Source organism: Pyrus communis, chromosome 14, assembly GCF_963583255.1.
Source record: "Pyrus communis chromosome 14, drPyrComm1.1, whole genome shotgun sequence".
Taxonomy (NCBI): Eukaryota; Viridiplantae; Streptophyta; class Magnoliopsida; order Rosales; family Rosaceae; genus Pyrus; species Pyrus communis.
In genome coordinates, this window is record NC_084816.1 from 18153153 (window position 1) to 18172835 (window position 19683).

Below are 19683 nucleotides of genomic sequence, written 5' to 3' on the forward strand. Positions count from 1 at the left end.
CTCATTGGAGTGTAATTCAAAGTGTTCCTCTGTATATTCCTATTATTCATCTCTTCTTGTATTTATTTGGTCCGTTCTTCATGTTTACGGTTCCTTTCTTCAACGACAATGACATTTTGTTTCGTCATGAATCGCAAAATAAACCGCCAGTTCCTGTTGGAGGATTTTTATTGTGCGATGTCAATTTGTTTGCATTAATGTCATGTTTTGACATTGTACTCCTCCAATTACGTGGTCCTGAAGGGAAAGGGCAAATAATCCCTCTAACACCGTTGGTCCACCAACATAGCATTGTGAATTAGATTATGTCATCTAGTCATACCACAAGACAGGGAAAGAGGAATACACAAATTATTTTATTTTTTAAACAAACGATATTATCTATATTAAAAGAACAAAAGAGTAAGTTAAGTCTTACAATGATTAGCAATAATGTAATTCAAATTCACATTTCCTTGTATAAATTCATCCTCTAATTTAGATCATGCAATTCATTTTTCATTAACTTACTATATTTATAGTTTTTTAATTTTTTATTTTTTCAATAAAAAGGATACAACTAGCCTTAAGTCATGATTATCCATCCCTTCAAAGCTTGTAGAGATTATAAGGAGTTTTATTTTGCTGTAACCACAATCAAACAAACTCATCAACTCAAAATATCAAATCAGAAACCTCTCACATTTTTTAATTTCTGAAAATATATAATCCTTTTTTCTTCGCCATAATTCAAGTTGGAAACACACGTTTAAATTCATTTGGTAAGTTCGCGGGGCGTGGAATGTCGCGCCAAAGACGAGCTAACAGTAATTGATAGGAAAAGGGCAAAGTGACAATTGACATAAAGCATCGCGGGTAGCACGCAAGGCAATCCGGGCAACGGGCAGCACCAAACGCCGTCTTCCTCAGCCACTGACGCCGTTTCGGCCAAACACTAGCAAAAAAGGTAATCAATGATTTATTGACCTACTAGCACCCGAACCTGAGGCTCGGAGTCAGGCTCGGACCTCACATTTCGAAATGTCCAAGCCACTGGCATCGAAAATAATGCAGGCAAAGCAAAAGATAGAGAGAGAAACAGAGCGCATTTTTAGAGAGAGAAAGAGAGAGAGACAGAAAGACAGAGAGATAGAGTGAGGGTTTTAGAGAGAGAGTAAGAGAGAGAAAAAGTGGGGGATGGGTCAGATCGTGAGGAGGAAGAAGAAGGGGAGGCCATCGAAGGCAGATCTGGCACGCCGGTCCGGCGAGCTGCCGGCGAAGCCGACGAAGAAAGAGTCGGACGTCCGGCGGAGCCTGCGGCGGAGAAATGTTAAGTACACCATAGACTACGACGACTACTTGGACGAGGAAGACGAGGAAGAAGACGAGAGGAGGAGAGAGAAGAAGGTGAAGCTGGTGATGAAGCTCGACCAGGCCGGAAACCGTTCGGCGCGTGATTCCCACGCGCATGATTCTGGCGGCGATGAGGATGAGGAGGACGGCGAGAGTGAGAGGAAGCAGCAGAAGAGGCGCCGGATTAACGGCGGCGATGATTCCGATAAAGATGATGACGGAATTGATGACGACGATGATGATTGTGAGGTATGTGTTTGTAGATAGGGTTTTAGCACCAATGCACGGATCTGATGATGAAAGAAGGAGAGCTCCTTTGAAATGGGGAGAGGGAGATTGTGTGCGCGCGAGTCCAGCTCAAAGTAGTGTTCTGATTGGTCCAGACTTCAATATTGCACACTCTCTCTCTCTCTCTCTTTCTAGCTTCTCTCTCACTCTTACACACACACTCTCTCTTTCTCTCTCTTTCTCTCTCTGTGTCTGTTGATAATAACGGTCGGAGTCAACTGTCAAAAACCAACACGAATCTGATCACGCTCTCCCCACGTTCCTCTCTCTCTCTCTCTCTCTCTCTCTCTCTCACACTCTCTCTCTCTCTCTCTCTCTCTCTCTCTGTCACATTAAACCGCAGTCTTTCTTGCTTTTACATTTTAATTTCGTTGGACTGTTTATTTATTTCTTTGGGGTTGTCATGGGGCCTATGGATTTTGACAGGAACGGGGTCGAAAAGCTGACTCGAAGCGGCCTGATTCCCCTCCAGGTTTGTTTTTGGTTGATTGCATTTCGATTTTTCGGGTTTCTGGGTGAATTGGATGTATGGGTTTTGGTTTTTTGTTTTTCGTTCTGAGTTTCTGATTTGTGAATTTGATATGGGGTTGTTGAATTGTTATTGGGTTTGTTTCAGGAACGCCGTCTGATCCTCATGCTGCGATTCCGTTGCCGGATAAGAAAACGTTGGAGTTGATTCTTGACAAGCTTCAAAAGTATGGATTTGCCCTCTGTTATTAAATGTTGGCTAATTTCAAAGCTAAATGCTTCTTTTTCTGACGCTCACATCTCGTTGTGGCAGGAAAGACACTTACGGTGTATATGCAGAACCAGTTGATCCTGAAGAGGTGCGGTTAATTTTACGCCATGAAATCGTTCTGTGTTCGTTCAGAGCTCTTCGCTATTTCAGGGGTTAGAGTTTCATAAGGTGTTTTAATGTTGCAGCTTCCTGATTATCACGAGGTCATTGAGCGTCCAATGGACTTTGCCACGGTGAGAAAGCAGTTAGCAAACGGATTGTATTCTACGCTGGAACAATTTGAGGTGAGTGCTCATATGTTACTAACCACGTACTCTCATTAATCTTCAGGGGATTAAATAGGCTTTGTTGTAGAAACACTGCATGACTTTCCTCAATATCCGACAACATTATAGGATCTTCTTAAAGTTAAGGGTGGGGGCTGAGGGGGCAGAATAATTTTTCTTCAACTTTTCCCTCCTTTTTAGTTTTTTGTTACGGTGATCACCTCTGTATATACTGTTGTGGTGTTTGTTAATTAGTTCAGGGAATTTGGGTAGCAAAGTGAAAGAGGGAGTACTGAACAAGTAATTTAGATACTAGTTGAAAACAAGTTGGGCAAACTGTGTTGTGCATATGTTAGAAGGAGGGCGAGAGAGATGGAGGATATTGGATTTAAAGCTCCTAAGTTTTAAGGGCGCAGGATGTGTATTCTGTGCAAATTGTTAGTGATAACACTTCACAATTGACTGGGGAAGTGGAGTCAGACCAGTGTTAATTGGGAATAAATTTTGGCTAAAATTTCACAGTATCTTCAATCTAATATAGGATTGCATTTTGCCTGATTTTTCCTTGGATATGCAATTGAGGATAGAAATGTTGATATCCTTTTTTCTTTCTCTGTTCAACATACCCTTAATTTTTTTTTTTTTTTTTTTTGGGGGGGGGGGGGGGGGTTGTGTTGGTGTTGGGGAGGGGGACACTGTAAAACATCTCACCTTTAGCACTCTCAGGGTTTGGAGTCAAATGTGATAGCTGATGTTTGCTTCAATGTTTGATATAATTTGATGAAGAATTAGGATCACACCATCTCTTTTGCTACCCCATTGCGGATTTCAGGCACATCATGCTTTTGGTTTGTGTTGATCATTATATCCATTCTATTAGGTCGATGCTAGGTACAAAGAGTTGTACAAAATCTTTCGTACAAACTAAGATAACACTTCTCTCCCTCTCTCTCTCTCTCTCACACACAATCTAAGATGACTACACTTTCTCAAGAGAACTAAAGAAATTTATGGAAGGATTTAATCTATGAAGATATTCTTGCTATATGCTTAAAAGGGGGGCGAGGGAGAGAAAAGTGCATAAATTCACATTTGAAATTGACTATTCTTGTAATTTAATAATTTTCTTACACTACTGTATCTCTCTCTCTCTATCCTAAACACACATTTTCTCTCTCTAGAATGAATAATTAAATAATTTTCTTACTCTAGCTCATTTCCATGAAATTATGTTACAAGAGGAGAGAAGTGTCTTGTTGGTAATCTGTTCCTCTTGGCTGCAGGGTGATGTTTTTTTAATATGTTCAAATGCAATGGAATACAATTCATCAGATACGATATACTATAAACAGGTAATTAACTTTTGCTGTCTTATTATTCAAGTCGTCTTCTTCTGGTTTATCTTGTTTGTTTCTTACCACTGTCTTGTGATATTTTTGAAAGGCATGTTCAATACAAGAGCTGGCAAAGAGAAAATTTGATAGGCTGCAAAGTGAACATGAACGCTCGGAAAAGGAGCTCAAATTAGTGCAGAAAACAAAGTCCAATTCTTTGGTCAAGAAACAGACAAAGAAGCCTTTGTGTCGAACATTACAGGAACCCATTGGCTCTGATTTCTCCTCAGGTGCCACTCTTGCCACTGCTGTAGATGTCCAGAACACTTCCCTTCCAACACAAGGTAGTGGTTGTGAGAGACCTAGCAACATTGATGGACCTGTAGAGGGTAATTCCTCTTTGAATGAAGCTAATGTGGAGAAGCCAGAAGATATGTCATCAGGTGCACAGAACTGTTTGTTTTCCTTTTTGGTAATGTAGAATTACGATTTGACACAAAAATGAACATGTGGATCTCAATGTTCTTGTTAAAATAGTGGATTAATTGGCAAAGTTGGTTTCTTTCCCCTCTCCTTTGATAGACACGCATTATCTTATCTCAAAAAGGATCTGAAAAAACTTGGTCATCATAATGTTGTAACATAGGAGAGGATTCACCTCTAATTATTTTATTCTTGTACTTTTTCTAGGGAAGGGTCTCATATCGAAAGTTGGGAGGAAGCCATCCGTGGTTGATGAAAACCGCCGTGCAACCTACAACATATCCACTCAGCCCGTGGTCAGATTAGAATCTGTATTTACTACCTTTGACAGTGAAATCAAGCAATTTGTTGCAGTATGTAACAAGGAATCTAGTCTTCACATTTAATCTTTTATTTCCCTACTAGTTGGCTTTTGTACTAACTTATTTTAATAATATTTATCCATATCGAATCAGGTTGGGCTTCATGCAGAATATTCATACGCTAGGAGCCTTGCTCGGTTTTGTGGAAATCTTGGATCTGTTGCTTGGAAAGTTGCGTCAAAGAGGATCGAACAAGCACTACCTGATGGGTGTAAATTTGGCCGTGGCTGGGTTGGAGAATATGAGCCACTTCCAACCCCTGTATTACTGGTTGACAATAGTACCCAAAATCAATCTGCTTTGGCTTCAAAGTTTTATTCATGCCCGGAATTGAGAAAGGATGACAGAACTTTTAGGACTTCAGTTCCTGCTAAGGAGCACCCTGTTACTAGGCCTGTTACAAAAGAGAGACAGCGCTCTGTTAGTGTGCCTACTTCAGGAGGGAGGCCATCTTTTCTTGGTTCTACTACTAGGGAACATTACTCAGAAGGGAAACCGACTGTGATCCGTCCTGTTGGAGCAAAACCTAATTCCACAGTTAATCCACAGAAAAACCTGCAATCTCGGTTTAGGGAGCCTGAGAAAAAGGTTCAAAGGGAAGTTGAGTTGAACTCCATACCCTCAGTTCATCCACAGAAAAACCCGCAATCCCGGTTTATTGAGCCCGAGAAGAAGGTTCAAAAGGCAGTTGAGTTGAACTCTATACCCTCAGTTAATCCACAGAATAAACTGCAATCCCGGTTTATCGAACCTGAGAAAAAGTTTCAAAAGGAAGTTGAGTTGAACTCCATACCCTCAGTTCATCCACAGAAAAACCTGCAATCCTGGTCTATCGAGCCTGAGAAGAAGGTTCAAAAGGCAGTTGAGTTGAACTCTATACCCTCAGTTAATCCACAGAATAAACTGCAATCCCGGTTTATTGAGCCTGAGAAGGAGGTTCAAAAGGAAGTTGAGTTGAACTCCATACCCTCAGTTCATCCACAGAAAAACCTGCAATCCCGGTTTATCGAGCCTGAGAAGAAGGTTCAAAAGGCAGTTGAGTTGAACTCTATACCCTCAGTTAAGCCACAGAAAAAACTGCAATCCCAGTTTGTCAAGCCTGAGAAGAAGGTTCAAAAGGAAGTTGAGTTGAACTCTATACCCTCAGTCAATCACAATAATGCCAATCTTGTTGCAGAAAAGCAATCATCAAGAAAATCGGAGGCAGAAGCTTCTAGGCCCAGAGATACAGTATCAAGGAACATGAATCTTCCACAACCTGCACCTTTTAAGATGCCGGATTCTAATGGAAATGTTAACCGAGGGTTGCCTAATGGGAAAAATGTTAGTGCTTCTCTGGACAACCGGATTAGTCCATCTGATAGTGCTCATAGTCAAATGGATAGGACAGCAGCTTTCTTTCCTCATGGACAGGTGCAGGGTCGTAGCGACTCTGTACAGTATTTGAAAAACTTGGCAGAAAAGAATCAAAAGCAACATAAATCGTCAAGTCAAAAGCAACATAAATCGTCAAGTCAATCATCAGTTGATACTCAACCTATTGGGTCATCGGTTCCATCAATAAGAAGAGATGATTCTGGCAATGCTGCAGCTGCTGCTGCCCGGGCTTGGATGTCTATAGGTGCTGGAGCATTTAATCAGCCTACAGAGGATCTCACTAAACCCAAAAGTCAGATATCTGCAGATTCATTATACAACCCAGCTAGGGATTTTCAGTCACAAATTTCACGAGTTCGTGGGGAGTTTCCAACGCAATTTCAAACTCAGAACAGTTTTTCATTTCCAACCTTTTTACAACAACCTGTTCGTATGGCGAATGAAGCACATTTTCAAGGCCGACCTACAGTTTTTCCTCAGTTACCATCAGCTGACTTATCTAGATTTCAGGCGCAATCACCTTGGCGGGGTCTCAGTCCAAATGCTCAGCCAAGACCAAAACAGAAACGGGAAAGCCTTCCTCCAGACTTGAATATTGGTTTCCAGTCCCCTGGGTCTCCGGTAAAACATCCCTCTAGTCTTCTGGCCGACTCTCAGCAGCCAGACCTGGCGTTGCAACTCTGAGTCTAGATACGTATTCAGAGGAATTAAACAAAAGAGTAAAAGGATGAGATGTCTCTGGCTTCTGGCATCTGTCTCAGGGATTCACCTCATGTCTCTGGTGCCATGGTTGCATCCAGTGTGAGAATGCCAAGGATCTTGTTATGACAGAATGATTTTAGAGGTGATGTTTATCCATTTTTGACTTCAACAAGGAGTTGTCCACACGTAACGAAGGATTGTCTCTGGTTAGATTAGCTTGCTCGACCTGATATGATCAGCTCAAACTTAAGAAGCTATAGGTTTAACAGAACTTCATTTTCTGGCCCAGATAAGGAATACAGACTTGTCGACGCAGGTGTTCGTCTCGGCAGGAGGAGGATCCATCTGAAGATTTATATCAAATCGCTTAGGAGCTGTTATATATCTGGTTGAGGCCTTGTACATTGTTACAGGTTGATGGGTAGAATTACTTATGTAGAATTTAGTCATTTTATGTATGTAATTGCATTGAGAATTCCACTTTATACTACTGCTACGCTTATAATGTACATGTGAACTATTGTCTCTAAAATTCAATGTTTCTGTTTTATGTTCACGGTCAAGGGTTCTGCCAATAATCTCTCTCCACAACCGGCAAACTAACGAAATTTTGTGATCGGTGGTGTCACTGGGAGAGCATCTTGGTTTCAAGAGTCTTTAGGTTGATTTGGTATTGCTGTGCTTTGAAAAAAAATTGCTTTTGTTGTGCTGTGAGAATAAGATTATTTTTGCTGTTTCATGTTTTTAGTTTTTTTTCATTCAAAACTGTGAAAATAAACTATTTTTAAGTGTTTACCAAACATCTTTTTGAGGTCAGTTTTTTTTTATACGCATTTTTTATAATAGCATCTCAGTACCAAACCAGTACTTTCTATGTACACCTTCATCGCTTTCACCTTACATATATATTAATACTAAGTTTCGAAGGAAAGACCAATAAGTCGTTTGGGGAGCTCCAAATGAGGTATGCCAACTTATTTTTCAAGTACTACACATCTTATCGCAGTTATAAAATCTTTTGAGGTTTTGAGAAAGATTCGGTAGTACCTACCCGAAATAAAATTTTGGAAGAGATTCGACAAATCCCTAACAAACTTCAAGAAGAAGTTCCGACAACTCTCTGCTGAACGGCAAGAACATTCAGCATCAGTGACAAACATTTTGCGCGACAAGCCATGATTTTCTCATAAAAAACTCGAAAATCTTCTACTTTACGCATTACATAATAATCCATCACTCAGTACTACGGTTTGGTGATATTACTCTTCACTTATAAGTGAGAGGTCTGTGGTTTGAATCTCGTGGACGGTGAATTCAATAACAAATTAGATTGCCCATTGTATGATTTAGCCGAATTTCCCCCTTCCCTTAGTGTAAAATATATCGTTGTGCTAAAAAAAAAAACATTACATGATAATCCAAATCTATAATTAGTCACAATCCAATCTCAAAATCAAAGAGTAAGAATTTAATTTAGTTATATCTCGATGTGCTTAATTGTGCTCGGCCATTAAGGGTGATTGATCCCCAATTTGATTTGGAATTAAAATTCTAAAATTATGTTTAAATGAGAAGAAGTTGTTGGATAGAAAGAGAGAAAAGTGGAAGTGTGAATAGAAACTCCCTTTACGTTTCAACATATGCAGTTTCTTTTGATTTTGCTTGAGCTATGTTATGAACAGAGTCATTGTCGTTTGACCAAAACAAATACTGAGATATTGACGAGGACAAAAAGATGGAGAAACATATTATTCTCTATGCCGACATGCAGACATTTTAGTCCACATCATTTTTTTGAGCACTACGTAGTGTTTACATCAATATTTTAAAAGGTAAAGGCATAGGTAAGGTGTTTTATGGGTAGTTCTATCTAGGTGAAAGTCTTGAGGCGTGAAGCGAAGCCTTACGGAATCTAGATTTTTTAATATATATTATACATGTAATTGTATGTATAATATAATACTTTATAGAACAAATTAATCAACAATCAAACAAGCAATCAAGACCAAATTGATATTAGAATACTAAAAAACTTACTTGAATTTTGAAACAAATTGTGGGGGTGTGGAGAATTTTGAAACAAATAGAAGTATGAGATTGTGGTTAAATTGAAATATGGTATTGGGGATTGGGAATTTGATTTTAAGATCTTTAATTTAAAAATAAATAAAAAATCTAAACCATTCTCCCTCCCTCCGCTCACATTTTCTCTCACTCTTTCCCTCTCTCTTTCAATTTTAAAGACAAAAAGAAAACATTTTACACATTTCGTGTGTGGGCATATACTAGTATTAAAAAAAAAAAAAAAAAGGTTGATCTATACAATGTCGTTTTGGGTCGAGTCTTAAAAAAAACTTTCTTTTTCTTCTTTGCAGCTGTCTTCTTCATGAAGACGCAGCCACTACAACAGAAAGAAAATCAGATGACAATCACTGCAGCAGGAAAAAAAAAAAAAAAAAAAAAGACCAGAGGGCAGAGCCTTAGAGGCCCAGCCTTTGATTTCAAGGGGTGCCAGCAAATTTCAGGCAAGGATTTTGGGCACCTCAAGATGCCCTAAGGCGTGCCTCGACCATGTTTAGGTAAGTTTTCGCCTACTCCTACAACTGGGCAGTTGCGATTTTACTCCCACCCCACCTCCAAAGTTGACTAGGCGTACCTCGGGGTGCGTTTTTTAAAACAGTGTTTACGTATAAAACTTGATCACTTTTTTTTATTTTTTTTATTTTATGAAAAATGTATTTTAAATAAACCAATTTTTGTTTAATGGTACATAACATTCAAACGTACCAAAAATTCATATAGTTGAGCATCAAATTAAAAAATTAATAATTGTGGAAATTAAATCTAACAGTTAAAACAGTCATGACATTCATAAATAGCATTGAAACATGCTGAGAATTGTGCAGCATGAGAAGTCGGGGGATGTTCATACACATTCACATGATATCATTCTGACTTTTCATTTCCTACTGCCTGACCTTGAATCTGCAAAACCAAACCCGCCGCCATGTGCGATTTCACGGCAGAAATAAATGGATAATACATGCAGAATTGCTGGAGCATGGAATGATAAATTATACAAGAAATTTAAAAATTAACCAAGTTATTATATTTTAGAATTTTAATCACCGGAAGGAGTTCGAGCGTTGCTCGAGGAGCTCTAACGAGAAGCCGACAATAGGAAAAACGGAAAAAATAAATATAATGATTCATACAGTTGGGGGAAAAAATGATGACATAGATCCTTAGAAACTAAATAAAAGTACTTAACAGTTAAGTACTTGAGCTGATTCTTCTGGTTCAAACAAACGAGACAAGAAGTTTTCCTGGATATACAAATTAATCCTTTTGCCATTAGAGGCTCTCCGTACTTGTACGGTACGTAAACACAATTCCATGCTCATTAGCTTGAGTTGTTGTGCCTATAAACTTTTAACCTTCTGAAAGAAAGGCGGGCGAACGAAATCCTCATGCTCGGTTTTCGCTTGTTCTTCATCGATCTATTGTTTCTGAGAACACAAACATCGCCATTGCATACGTAACGTTTGTTTCGGTGAGAGGCTTCTGAAAAGCAGCTGAAGATGTTTGGGAGAAAATGCAGAGTCATTGAATATACAGATAAGACTGCTAAAATTTAAACAACACAGACTGATAAAGTTCTCTCTTTATTTTCTGAATGAATACAGACGGACTTATATACATGAATAGATTATAGTCTTGGTCCCTCTGTGCACATATTACATGTCCTAATTAATATAATTAGGTATGAAAAATAATAAATAAATAATTAGGTCAATGTTGGATGGCTCTTCATCTAATTTTAGCAACACACCACACGGCACACGGTTGATTGCCATCCTCAAAATTCCAACAAATTGTTTTCCACAGACGTGTTGGTCTCATCTCCTTTCAAACTCTCAAGTATTGGGTGTCTTGCACATTGTTATTATTATTATTATTATTATTATTATTATTATTATTATTATATTATTTATTACAACCATAATTAGAAAAATAAATTGGTACTGAACTCGCTATTCATGATATTCAAGTTTAAAATCTCTCAAAAAAAAAAAAATTATATATATATATATATAATTATATAACACCATTGTATTAAGTGACTCACCTATTACTAATTGGTTTTGAGTGTCTGTAATGAGTTTTGAGTATGTTTTATTCTAAACCACTGTTCTAAAAATCCCCGCATAGCGCTGCCTCGGCTCTAGGCGGCTGGCCACCATCCCGATTTATGTCTGACGTTTGAAAATAAAGAAAGGGCACTTAGCCTGCTGAGGAGCCCACCTAGACCACCTAAGCAACCCGCCTAGACCTCCCAGACCATTCTAGGTTGCGACTCACTTAGACAGAAAATAGATAACTTTCATTTTGCATTTTATTTTTTTCAATAAATTGTAAAAGACTTGTTGAATACTTAAATGAACAGACATTATATGTTTGTTCCCCATGTTTTCACTATGTTCCAATACTTCATAATATATATATGTCATTCTATTTTGTAGTTTATGATGTAATTATGTATATTTTAAGTATAAAGAGACACTTATTTACACAAAATATAATAGATTTACTTAAATCCGCTTAGTTTACCTAGGCCCCACCTAGCCGCCTAGGCGCTAGGCCCCACCTAGCCGCCTAGGCGCTAGGCGCTAGGCCCCAGCCCGCAGCCCGATTAGTGCCTAGCGCCGTTTAGAACTTTGTTCTAAACTCTCAAGACGTGATTTTTACGTCATATGTATTTATATATTTCATATGATAGCACATGTATTAAACAATCTAAATTTTCTGTATTGTGTTTCTAGTATGCAGAAAATGAACTCTTTATATATTCGCTCTCTTGGTTTTTGCTAATGTTTATTTATATTAAAATATCACCGATCGACTTTGTCCTTTTTCTCTTAACTGCATAACCGGAATGGTAGAGTGTTGATAATGAATATCATAATGATGAGAGGAGGGATTTTTTTTTATTTTTTATTTTATTTTTTTATTTTATTTTTTTGGGAACAAAGGCAACATATATTCAACCACAAACATTACAGCATAAAGGGCCAAAATATACAACACAAAGGCCCAAAAATGAAACACGTAAACAAAGAACAGCAGCCCAACCAAAAGTTCAGACCAAAACAAAAGAAAACCCAGAAACTTTCGCTTCCGCTGCATCATCCACCACCACCGCCACTGCAACCACCAAAAAAGCAGCTGTGCGTGTCGATCCATCCAAAATCTTGCCCCAAAATAAACCACGCCTCATCTATACCTGCAACCAAATCTAAGCTTCACTCTGAACATAGCCACAGACCACCAAGAACCTATAGCCAACTGAAAGAAGCTCGTGGGAGTCCACGAGCAACACTGCCAACAAAGGCAGACAACAAAGAAAGGGTGACGGTGCAAGGAACACCCAACCCAGTGGAAACACCAGATCGATACACACCCACTCAAAACACCGCAACAAATCGTGGTCAAAGGTGACTGAAGCTCGGAAATTGGATGAAGATGGATGAGAGACAGTAGAGGGGAGAAAGGAAGGCAGATCAGCCAAAAAACCCAAGGAAGAAAACAGCGGATGGAAGAAGAGAAAGAGAGGAAGAAAAAAACAAAAGAAAACCCATGGATCCTAGCTGTAGCTAGGATCGACAGCAATAGAAAGGGACTCGATTGGGAACCACTCACATAGAACAGTGAGAATCACCCTCAACCAGAGGGAAGGTCTCTCACAGGGAGCACCTCCACACATTGTTAGCTTATTGGCTAAAGTTATGTAGAGGAGGAATTCTACATGAACTTATAAGTAAATTGGGTTACTCTTGGAGCAATAAGACTATTCCAATTAAAATACTCGTGAAGAAAGAGTCGTAATAAATGTAAAGAAGAGAGATCTACCACCCAATAGCAAAGGGTTTGAACCAAGAGATTTCAATATGAATGGGCTCATATTGCCAATTGATTTTTATGGTAGAACCTCAATTTCACGTCACCTAATTTATGTTGTCCATATGTGGCGTTTAAAAATACACCATATGTAAAGTATTCATTCTCAACATGTTTCTCATGCTCCTCTCGCAATGTCTCTTCTCTCATGTATTTATCACGTTTGAATTGTCTGCGAGACTTTTAATTTGTCTGTGTCACCCTAGTCTTTAAGACTTGTTATTCTTCTCACCTGGCAAGTCTGTTAAGTTTTTCGTTTAAATTAAAACAACTTATATATTACGAGTAAATTATTACGTGACATTTCGTACTAATAAAATAAAGATATATTGATAAAACTCAAACATAGTTTAATTTTATTAGCGCGAGAAAGCTATCGTGACTATATATCCTCATATACCGTATAAGCTGTTGTCATAAATGAGAGTTATGAGTCATGACCCAATGCCCACCCTGCAGGAACGTTTGCCCCCACATCTTCCAACCACCCAATTGCTAATATCCCCAAGCTTCACAAAATTCAACCACCCCATTGATCAACTCTTCTGAAGGAATCGTATCGTATTCTAATGATTTGTCTTTTACAATTTTAAGAGTATTTTTCTGTCGATCAAAGTAAATTTCATTAAAAGAAAAAACTAGTACAGAATAACGACAACTTAAAGGAGTCCGAGGTGGCCAAAAAAAAGCTCAACTCCACAAAATAAAAATTATAATGAAATAGGCTGAGACATGGCAAACATAGCGGTAGAATGAGCCATGGCAGCTTGCAAGGTCTGATGCCTTCCAAGTTCCGAGTTCAACTTTGTTATTGCTGCGCTTCGAAGAATCAGCCGTTACGGCATGTTTAATATTTTCAAGCACTTAAAAGAACATATTGAACATCTATCAGTAACTGGCTTGTAACTCAGATGGTTCAAAGAATTCAACAACTGTGTTCAATTCTCTAAACCGTCGGCATCCAACACAATAACTAAAGCCCTGGGTTTCAGCAATGAACATTACAACAGAATTTTGAACACAAAATAGGCGGAACGAAAAACAACTCGTGCCATCGCTTCCTTCGGCATCCAAAACAAAATTCAATAGAAAAGTCAATCATATCATCAAACACAATTGAAACGATGATAATTTACTAGCTGAATTCATTGAAGGATTAACCATATAACATTTTCCAGAATAAAGTCATAGACTCAACAACAGTTAATAGTTATCATACGAAAAGCAACCACAAATTTGGGGCTACTTTGAGCCGCAGTATGCAGTAGCCGAATTTGAAATCCAAGAAGAATATATACCTTTCATGCTTCTTAAAAGTCTTATTTACATAATGCAGAATTGACAGCATCAGAATTAACCGAATGTGTTTTCACCGCTGTAGGTCATGTAGAGGAAACCATCTTCGTCTTTGTTTTCCTCGTAGATAGCAGACATCATAGCAGCTGTAATACCACAAACCCAAATATGCGTTCAGGTATAGGGACCGACATGTTATTTACAGTATACATAAAACATTTTTGGAGTATTATTCTCACCAGTGGGTGGCAAAATGTTCTTCACAAATATAAATATGGCCTTCTCGGCACTGAGCTTAATCCTCTTCCGGACCACATAAACAAACTGCCCAACAGTCAAATCAGCAGGAACCAGATACCTGTTTCCATCATTTGACCATTACAAATAACCAATTCAATGAGATGACAAAAATTACAAAGAATGTTTTACAGATAGTGAAAGAATACAAATCAAGTTAACAATATTTCAGCTTCCATCAAGTGTAGTTCTTCTTAATCGTATTGCTAGCATTATAATTTTAACTCATTTTCCCATTAACTACTTTAACCGTACGGTATAACTCGGGAAAAAAATATTATCAAGCTATCAGGCGAGAATCTGTGAGGGCAATTGCTGGTGGTCTACAGGAATCTCACACAGAATGAAAGAAAATCTCAGCAGCCACACAAAATAATATAAAGATTATAACTTCTCAGTTTGGTCACATCAGTTACTGAAGATAATCCAACTGTAAATACATATGCTCAACACATACAATTGCACAGACGTGTATTCTTATGACGTAATGAATTTACAAAAGTATGTCCACACATACAATTGCACATACAATTGCACAGACATGTATTCTTATGACGTAAGGAAAAAACACAATCAAGAACAGACAAAGTATAGAGAGACTATGAAATATAAACAGAGACTGACTTTTTCTTGTCAATGTCTGGTATGTCACTTCTTTCAGCCTTCTCCACAATAACCTACACACACACACAATTAAAGAAGAATACAAATGTTACATAATTAAATAAGAACCACATACGACATAAATCACAGGAAAAAGGATCTTAAGAGTGTGATTATTTACAAGGCACAGCAGTTCAAGTCCAGAGCTAAATGAGTTTTACATGGAGAACTTATGACCCTTGATGAAGCTCCTTGAGAGAGGCACAACTCAAACACAAAAGCATGTGCTATTTTGGTAACGTTCAAGGCTAAAAATAGCTTTTTGGAATTGGATCTGATTTTTGTATTAATTAATATCTTCAGAAGTTAAATTTGATAATTTTCGAGAAAGAAGTTAAATTTGACAATCACATTGAGTTTAGGCTCTACAAGGCCTTAGCTTTAACTGCCTTCAGCATTGATAAAACTGGTTCTTGATGGACTAGAAATGATACTCAATATTCATACCGGAATTCTGTCAGGATACTTCTCCCTAATCCGAGCAGCTTCTGCCTGCCGCCTTTCTGGTACCAAAATGAAGATAAAATGAAAACGTAAGAAACAAATGAATAACTTGCAGAACTAGACAGTTTGATGCTGTCGTTCCATGACCATTCCTACGCATCCAAAGATAAATAGCTAAGCAAGCGACACTCTGCGTGGTTTGTTACTTCATACGCTTACATTTTCGTTCCCAGACTCCAATGACCATTCGTTTTCACCTGCTCAAAATTCTCACTTTTCATGCATACTCACCCTACAACTAATTGAATAAATTTATGACAAAGGAACGTCACACACGTATAATTTACAGATTCACATTCAAAATAGAAAGGCCTACGGCAATTTAATCACATAACCAAAGGTAATATTCGTACCATCTCAACTAAATCTTAAAACACCAGTAACCCAGATCATATAACTCATGATTATACACAGGAAAGACCAAGAATTGGGGAAAATAACTAAATTTCACATAAACCCCAAATCAAAGAGTTTTTTTTTTAACCTAATTGAATAAAGAACACAAATTTTCAATTAATGGTTCCTCTTGGGGAAATTGCAAGATACATATCGATCAACAAAATTCAGGGTCACTCAATCAAGCTCAATCACAATCACATCACTGCACATAACATCAGTACTTGTTTGTGTGTGTGTGTGGGGAGAGAGAAAGAGAGAGAGAACCGAGCGGGTGTTCGAGCTTGAAGGAGCTTTTGGCCATGGAGGATTAGGTTTGACTGTTTCTGTAGCACTTCTTGAGTTCCGGTCAACCACAAAAAAAAAAAAAAAAAAAAAAACAGAACCAAATTAGGGTTTCAGATCCAAAACGAGGGTAATAATAAAAATCACAACAAAAGCCCCTTTCTTTAAAATAAGCTTCTTACCAGAAGATCTGAATGAGAAAGGAACAAAATTTGGGAAGGAGAGAAGGAAGAGGAGAGAGAGAGAGAAAGTGGGGAGGAGAGAGAAGCTTTGTGAATTGGGAAAGTGAGATGATAATACTCAAAGAACCAGAGCGTGACTCCACAACCACCCTTACCGACATCGCCCTGCGGCCCAGGATCAAAATGGTTGAGTTCTATTTGAACTGGGCTACACCGTGGTGGCCCAAGTTTCGTTTGACCGAAATTACGGATTGGAATTAACTTGCTCCATAAGACCTTCTGTTCCTTTCCATCAAGTTCTTGGACAAAAGCGCTTTTGTTTGGATGTGGTCGGTGAGATGGGCACTGGGCGCTAGTGCGCTTAAGTGCTTTACATTTTTAAAAGCCTTCACTTTTTTTTTTTTTTAAAAAAAAGATGATCTCTATTAAAAGCATAAGCTTAAACTTTTATTTTAAGCTGGACATATGAGATCCGACCTACTTTACAACAAGAACAGAAAATATACTTATTATAGATTGACATACATCAATTCTTTCTTTTGGATTTATAAGTATAGAATTTAACATTTCTGCATGGAATTTTTTTTTTAGAAATTAGGACCACTAATTCATAAGTTTGCATAACATTTAGTAAATGTTATTTCTAAATTTCTATGAGTGAGAATTTCAAAATAAAAAATACATAAAAAAACCTCAATCATGAGTGGCCACAAGAGTAATCATCACTATCGCAGATCCTGTCACCACCACATGCCCTTATGGCCCCTATCACTGCCACAGCCATCATCGCCGCTGCCACCACCCACCAACATTATCGTCGTCACCACCTCCACTACTATATGCATTTCCTAACTGTTATCTTTCATTTATATGTTAATGAGTCTTATACACACATTAAATATTGTATTCAAATTTCATTGTTCTTTTAGGTTAATCAAACAAGAAAAATCACAAATTATGGAAAATAAATTATTTTTTTTTATTTCCGTCACTTTGGAATTCCTTAATAATTCTAAATTTCCTCATCCAAACACTATATTAAGGAATTGAGACCAAATTAATAAGGAACAAACTAAAATGTTAGATAAAGAGGATTAGAAATGTCTTTTATGAGTGTTACAAAGGTATTTGAGAGGGATTTGCAAATTCCTATTTAAGTGTCATATATTAATCTATCTCACATGCTTTTGTAATACTCGTGAAGGGCATTTCCAATCCTCTCTATATAATTTTTTATGGTCTATTCCTTACGAAGTTGGCCTTAGTCTTTTGGGACTTGGAAATCCCTCACCAAACATACCTTAAGGTCCTTAACAAAAATACTTGATTCCTTACATGTAAAGAGTCATTCCTACTGACATGACGGCAAGACATCATTTCATCGTACAAACTTCATTATAGAAGTCATTCATTCTCTTTATCTTCAAATAAAGATCATGTTTATAAAAATTGATATAACTCGGAGACCAATTAGTCATCCATATATATTGAACAAATCTACAGTTATTGTAACCGATAATATCCTCATGATTAAGCATCAACTTGATTGATTCTTAACTACACTGAATGATCACCAAGTCGAATAAAATTTTCCCGAGAAATAGCTTGGATTGAACATACAACAATTAGCATTTCACCAAACATATAACCTCCAAATGTGTTTTTCACAATCCAATGACCAAATATGTGTTTAATTAAAAGCCGAATCATATGTATACCACAAGAGACATCTAAATCAATTAACAAAAACACAAAGAAAACCCATCTGATGACTCGAATCTAAGTCCTCTCTTCTTCCACCTCCTTATCAGAAACAGAAGGTGGCTCAAACATGCTAAACACCCTATAAGCTGAGATCACAGCCAATACAAGAAAGCAGCAAAGAGCCAGGGCATGGAGAACCAATGCCACCTTCATTTTGTTTCAAAAGCGGGTATGGACGTGTGGTAGGTGAGATGGGCACTAGGCAGTAGTGCGCTTAGTGCTTTACATTTTTAGAAGCCCTTCACTTTTTTCTTCTTTAAAAAAAATAAAAAAATAAAAATAAAAATAAATAAAAATAAAGGTGATTTCTGTTGGAAACATGGGCTTAAACTTTTATTTTAGGGGTGTGATATTCACACACCCCATTTTACATTTTACATACCTTTTTAATTTTCAGCTATCGGATCAGATAAATTGAAGAAGATCAACAGACATAAATTATCAAGAGGTGTGTGAGAAGTAAAATGGGATGTGTGGATAGCACACCCCTTATTTTAACCTGGACACATGAGATCCGACCTACTTTAAAACAAGAAGCGAAAAATAAACTTATTATAGATTGACATACATCAATTCTTTTGTTTAGATTTATAAATATAGAATTTAACATTTATGCATGATTTTTTTTTTTTAATTTAGAACCTCTAATTCACAAGTTCACATAACATTTAATATGTGTTATTTCTAAATTTCTACAAGTGAGAGTTTCTAATAATTAAAAAAAAAAAAAAATCAACCATGAGTGGCACAAGTGTCATCATCACCATCACGGATGCCGTCACCACCACATGCCTTTATGGTCCTTGCCGCTGCCACATCCATCACCACCGCTGCCACAACCCACCATCATTATCGTCGTTGCCACCTCCACTACTAATACATTTCATAACTGTTATCTTTCATTTATATGTTAATGAGTCTTATACACATATTAAATTCTATATTCAAATTTCATTGTTTTTTTTAGGTTAACCAAACAAGAAAAATCACAAATTATGGAAAATATATACTTTTTTGGGTAAAGTACAAAAAACTACCTCAACTATTGGTGTCCTAACACTTTCATACCTCATCTTTTAAAATTGACAATATCATACCTCATCTTACGAATTTGTGTCAATGTTATACCTTCCGTTTGCTTGGCGTGAATTTCTCAGTTAACTACTGACGTGGCATGATTCAGGACCCACTTTCTATTAAAAAAAATAAATAAAATACTATTAAAAACTAAAAAAAAAAAATTATTTAATATTTTTTAAATATTAAAATAATAATAATAAGTTATAAAAAATAAAAATAAAAATAAAAATAAAAAGCGAAACAACTCTTTCCCTCCCTCCCTCCCTCCATCCCTCCCCCTGCGAAACTCCAACCTAGAACACAAATGAAGGGAAAAAAAAAAAAAAAAAAAAAAAAAAAACCCCTCATCCCTTCCCAACCTCCTCCCCCCCCCCC

The 19683-nt window shown here is 37.4% G+C and overlaps 2 protein-coding genes across 4 annotated transcripts; one reads left to right on the forward strand and one right to left on the reverse strand.

Moving 5' to 3' along the window:
* The first annotated feature begins 1048 nt into the window (after positions 1 to 1048).
* Positions 1049 to 7439, forward strand: LOC137715979 (uncharacterized). The gene is made up of 9 exons (XM_068455359.1): positions 1049 to 1581; positions 2047 to 2092; positions 2237 to 2315; positions 2402 to 2447; positions 2545 to 2643; positions 3909 to 3977; positions 4069 to 4402; positions 4650 to 4795; positions 4898 to 7439. Exons 1-9 carry the CDS (start codon positions 1177 to 1179, stop codon positions 6863 to 6865), a joined length of 3192 nt encoding a protein of 1063 aa, XP_068311460.1. The 5' UTR covers positions 1049 to 1176; the 3' UTR covers positions 6866 to 7439.
* Positions 7440 to 13944: 6505 nt separating this feature from the next.
* On the reverse strand, positions 13945 to 16612 carry LOC137715127 (autophagy-related protein 8C-like). 3 transcript variants are annotated; one of them, XM_068454356.1, is made up of 6 exons: positions 16465 to 16612; positions 16265 to 16334; positions 15545 to 15600; positions 15059 to 15111; positions 14377 to 14495; positions 13945 to 14283 (listed from the first exon to the last, which is right to left on the reverse strand). In XM_068454356.1, the coding sequence occupies exons 2-6, from the start codon at positions 16299 to 16301 to the stop codon at positions 14195 to 14197; spliced, it is 354 nt and encodes a 117-aa protein (XP_068310457.1). In that variant the 5' UTR covers positions 16302 to 16334; positions 16465 to 16612; the 3' UTR covers positions 13945 to 14194. The 3 variants fall into 3 exon arrangements, with proteins under 3 accessions (XP_068310457.1, XP_068310458.1, XP_068310459.1); XM_068454357.1 differs by having other exon boundaries at positions 16265 to 16349; positions 16463 to 16608; XM_068454358.1 differs by having other exon boundaries at positions 16265 to 16331; positions 16465 to 16578.
* Between the last annotated feature and the right edge of the window lie 3071 nt (positions 16613 to 19683).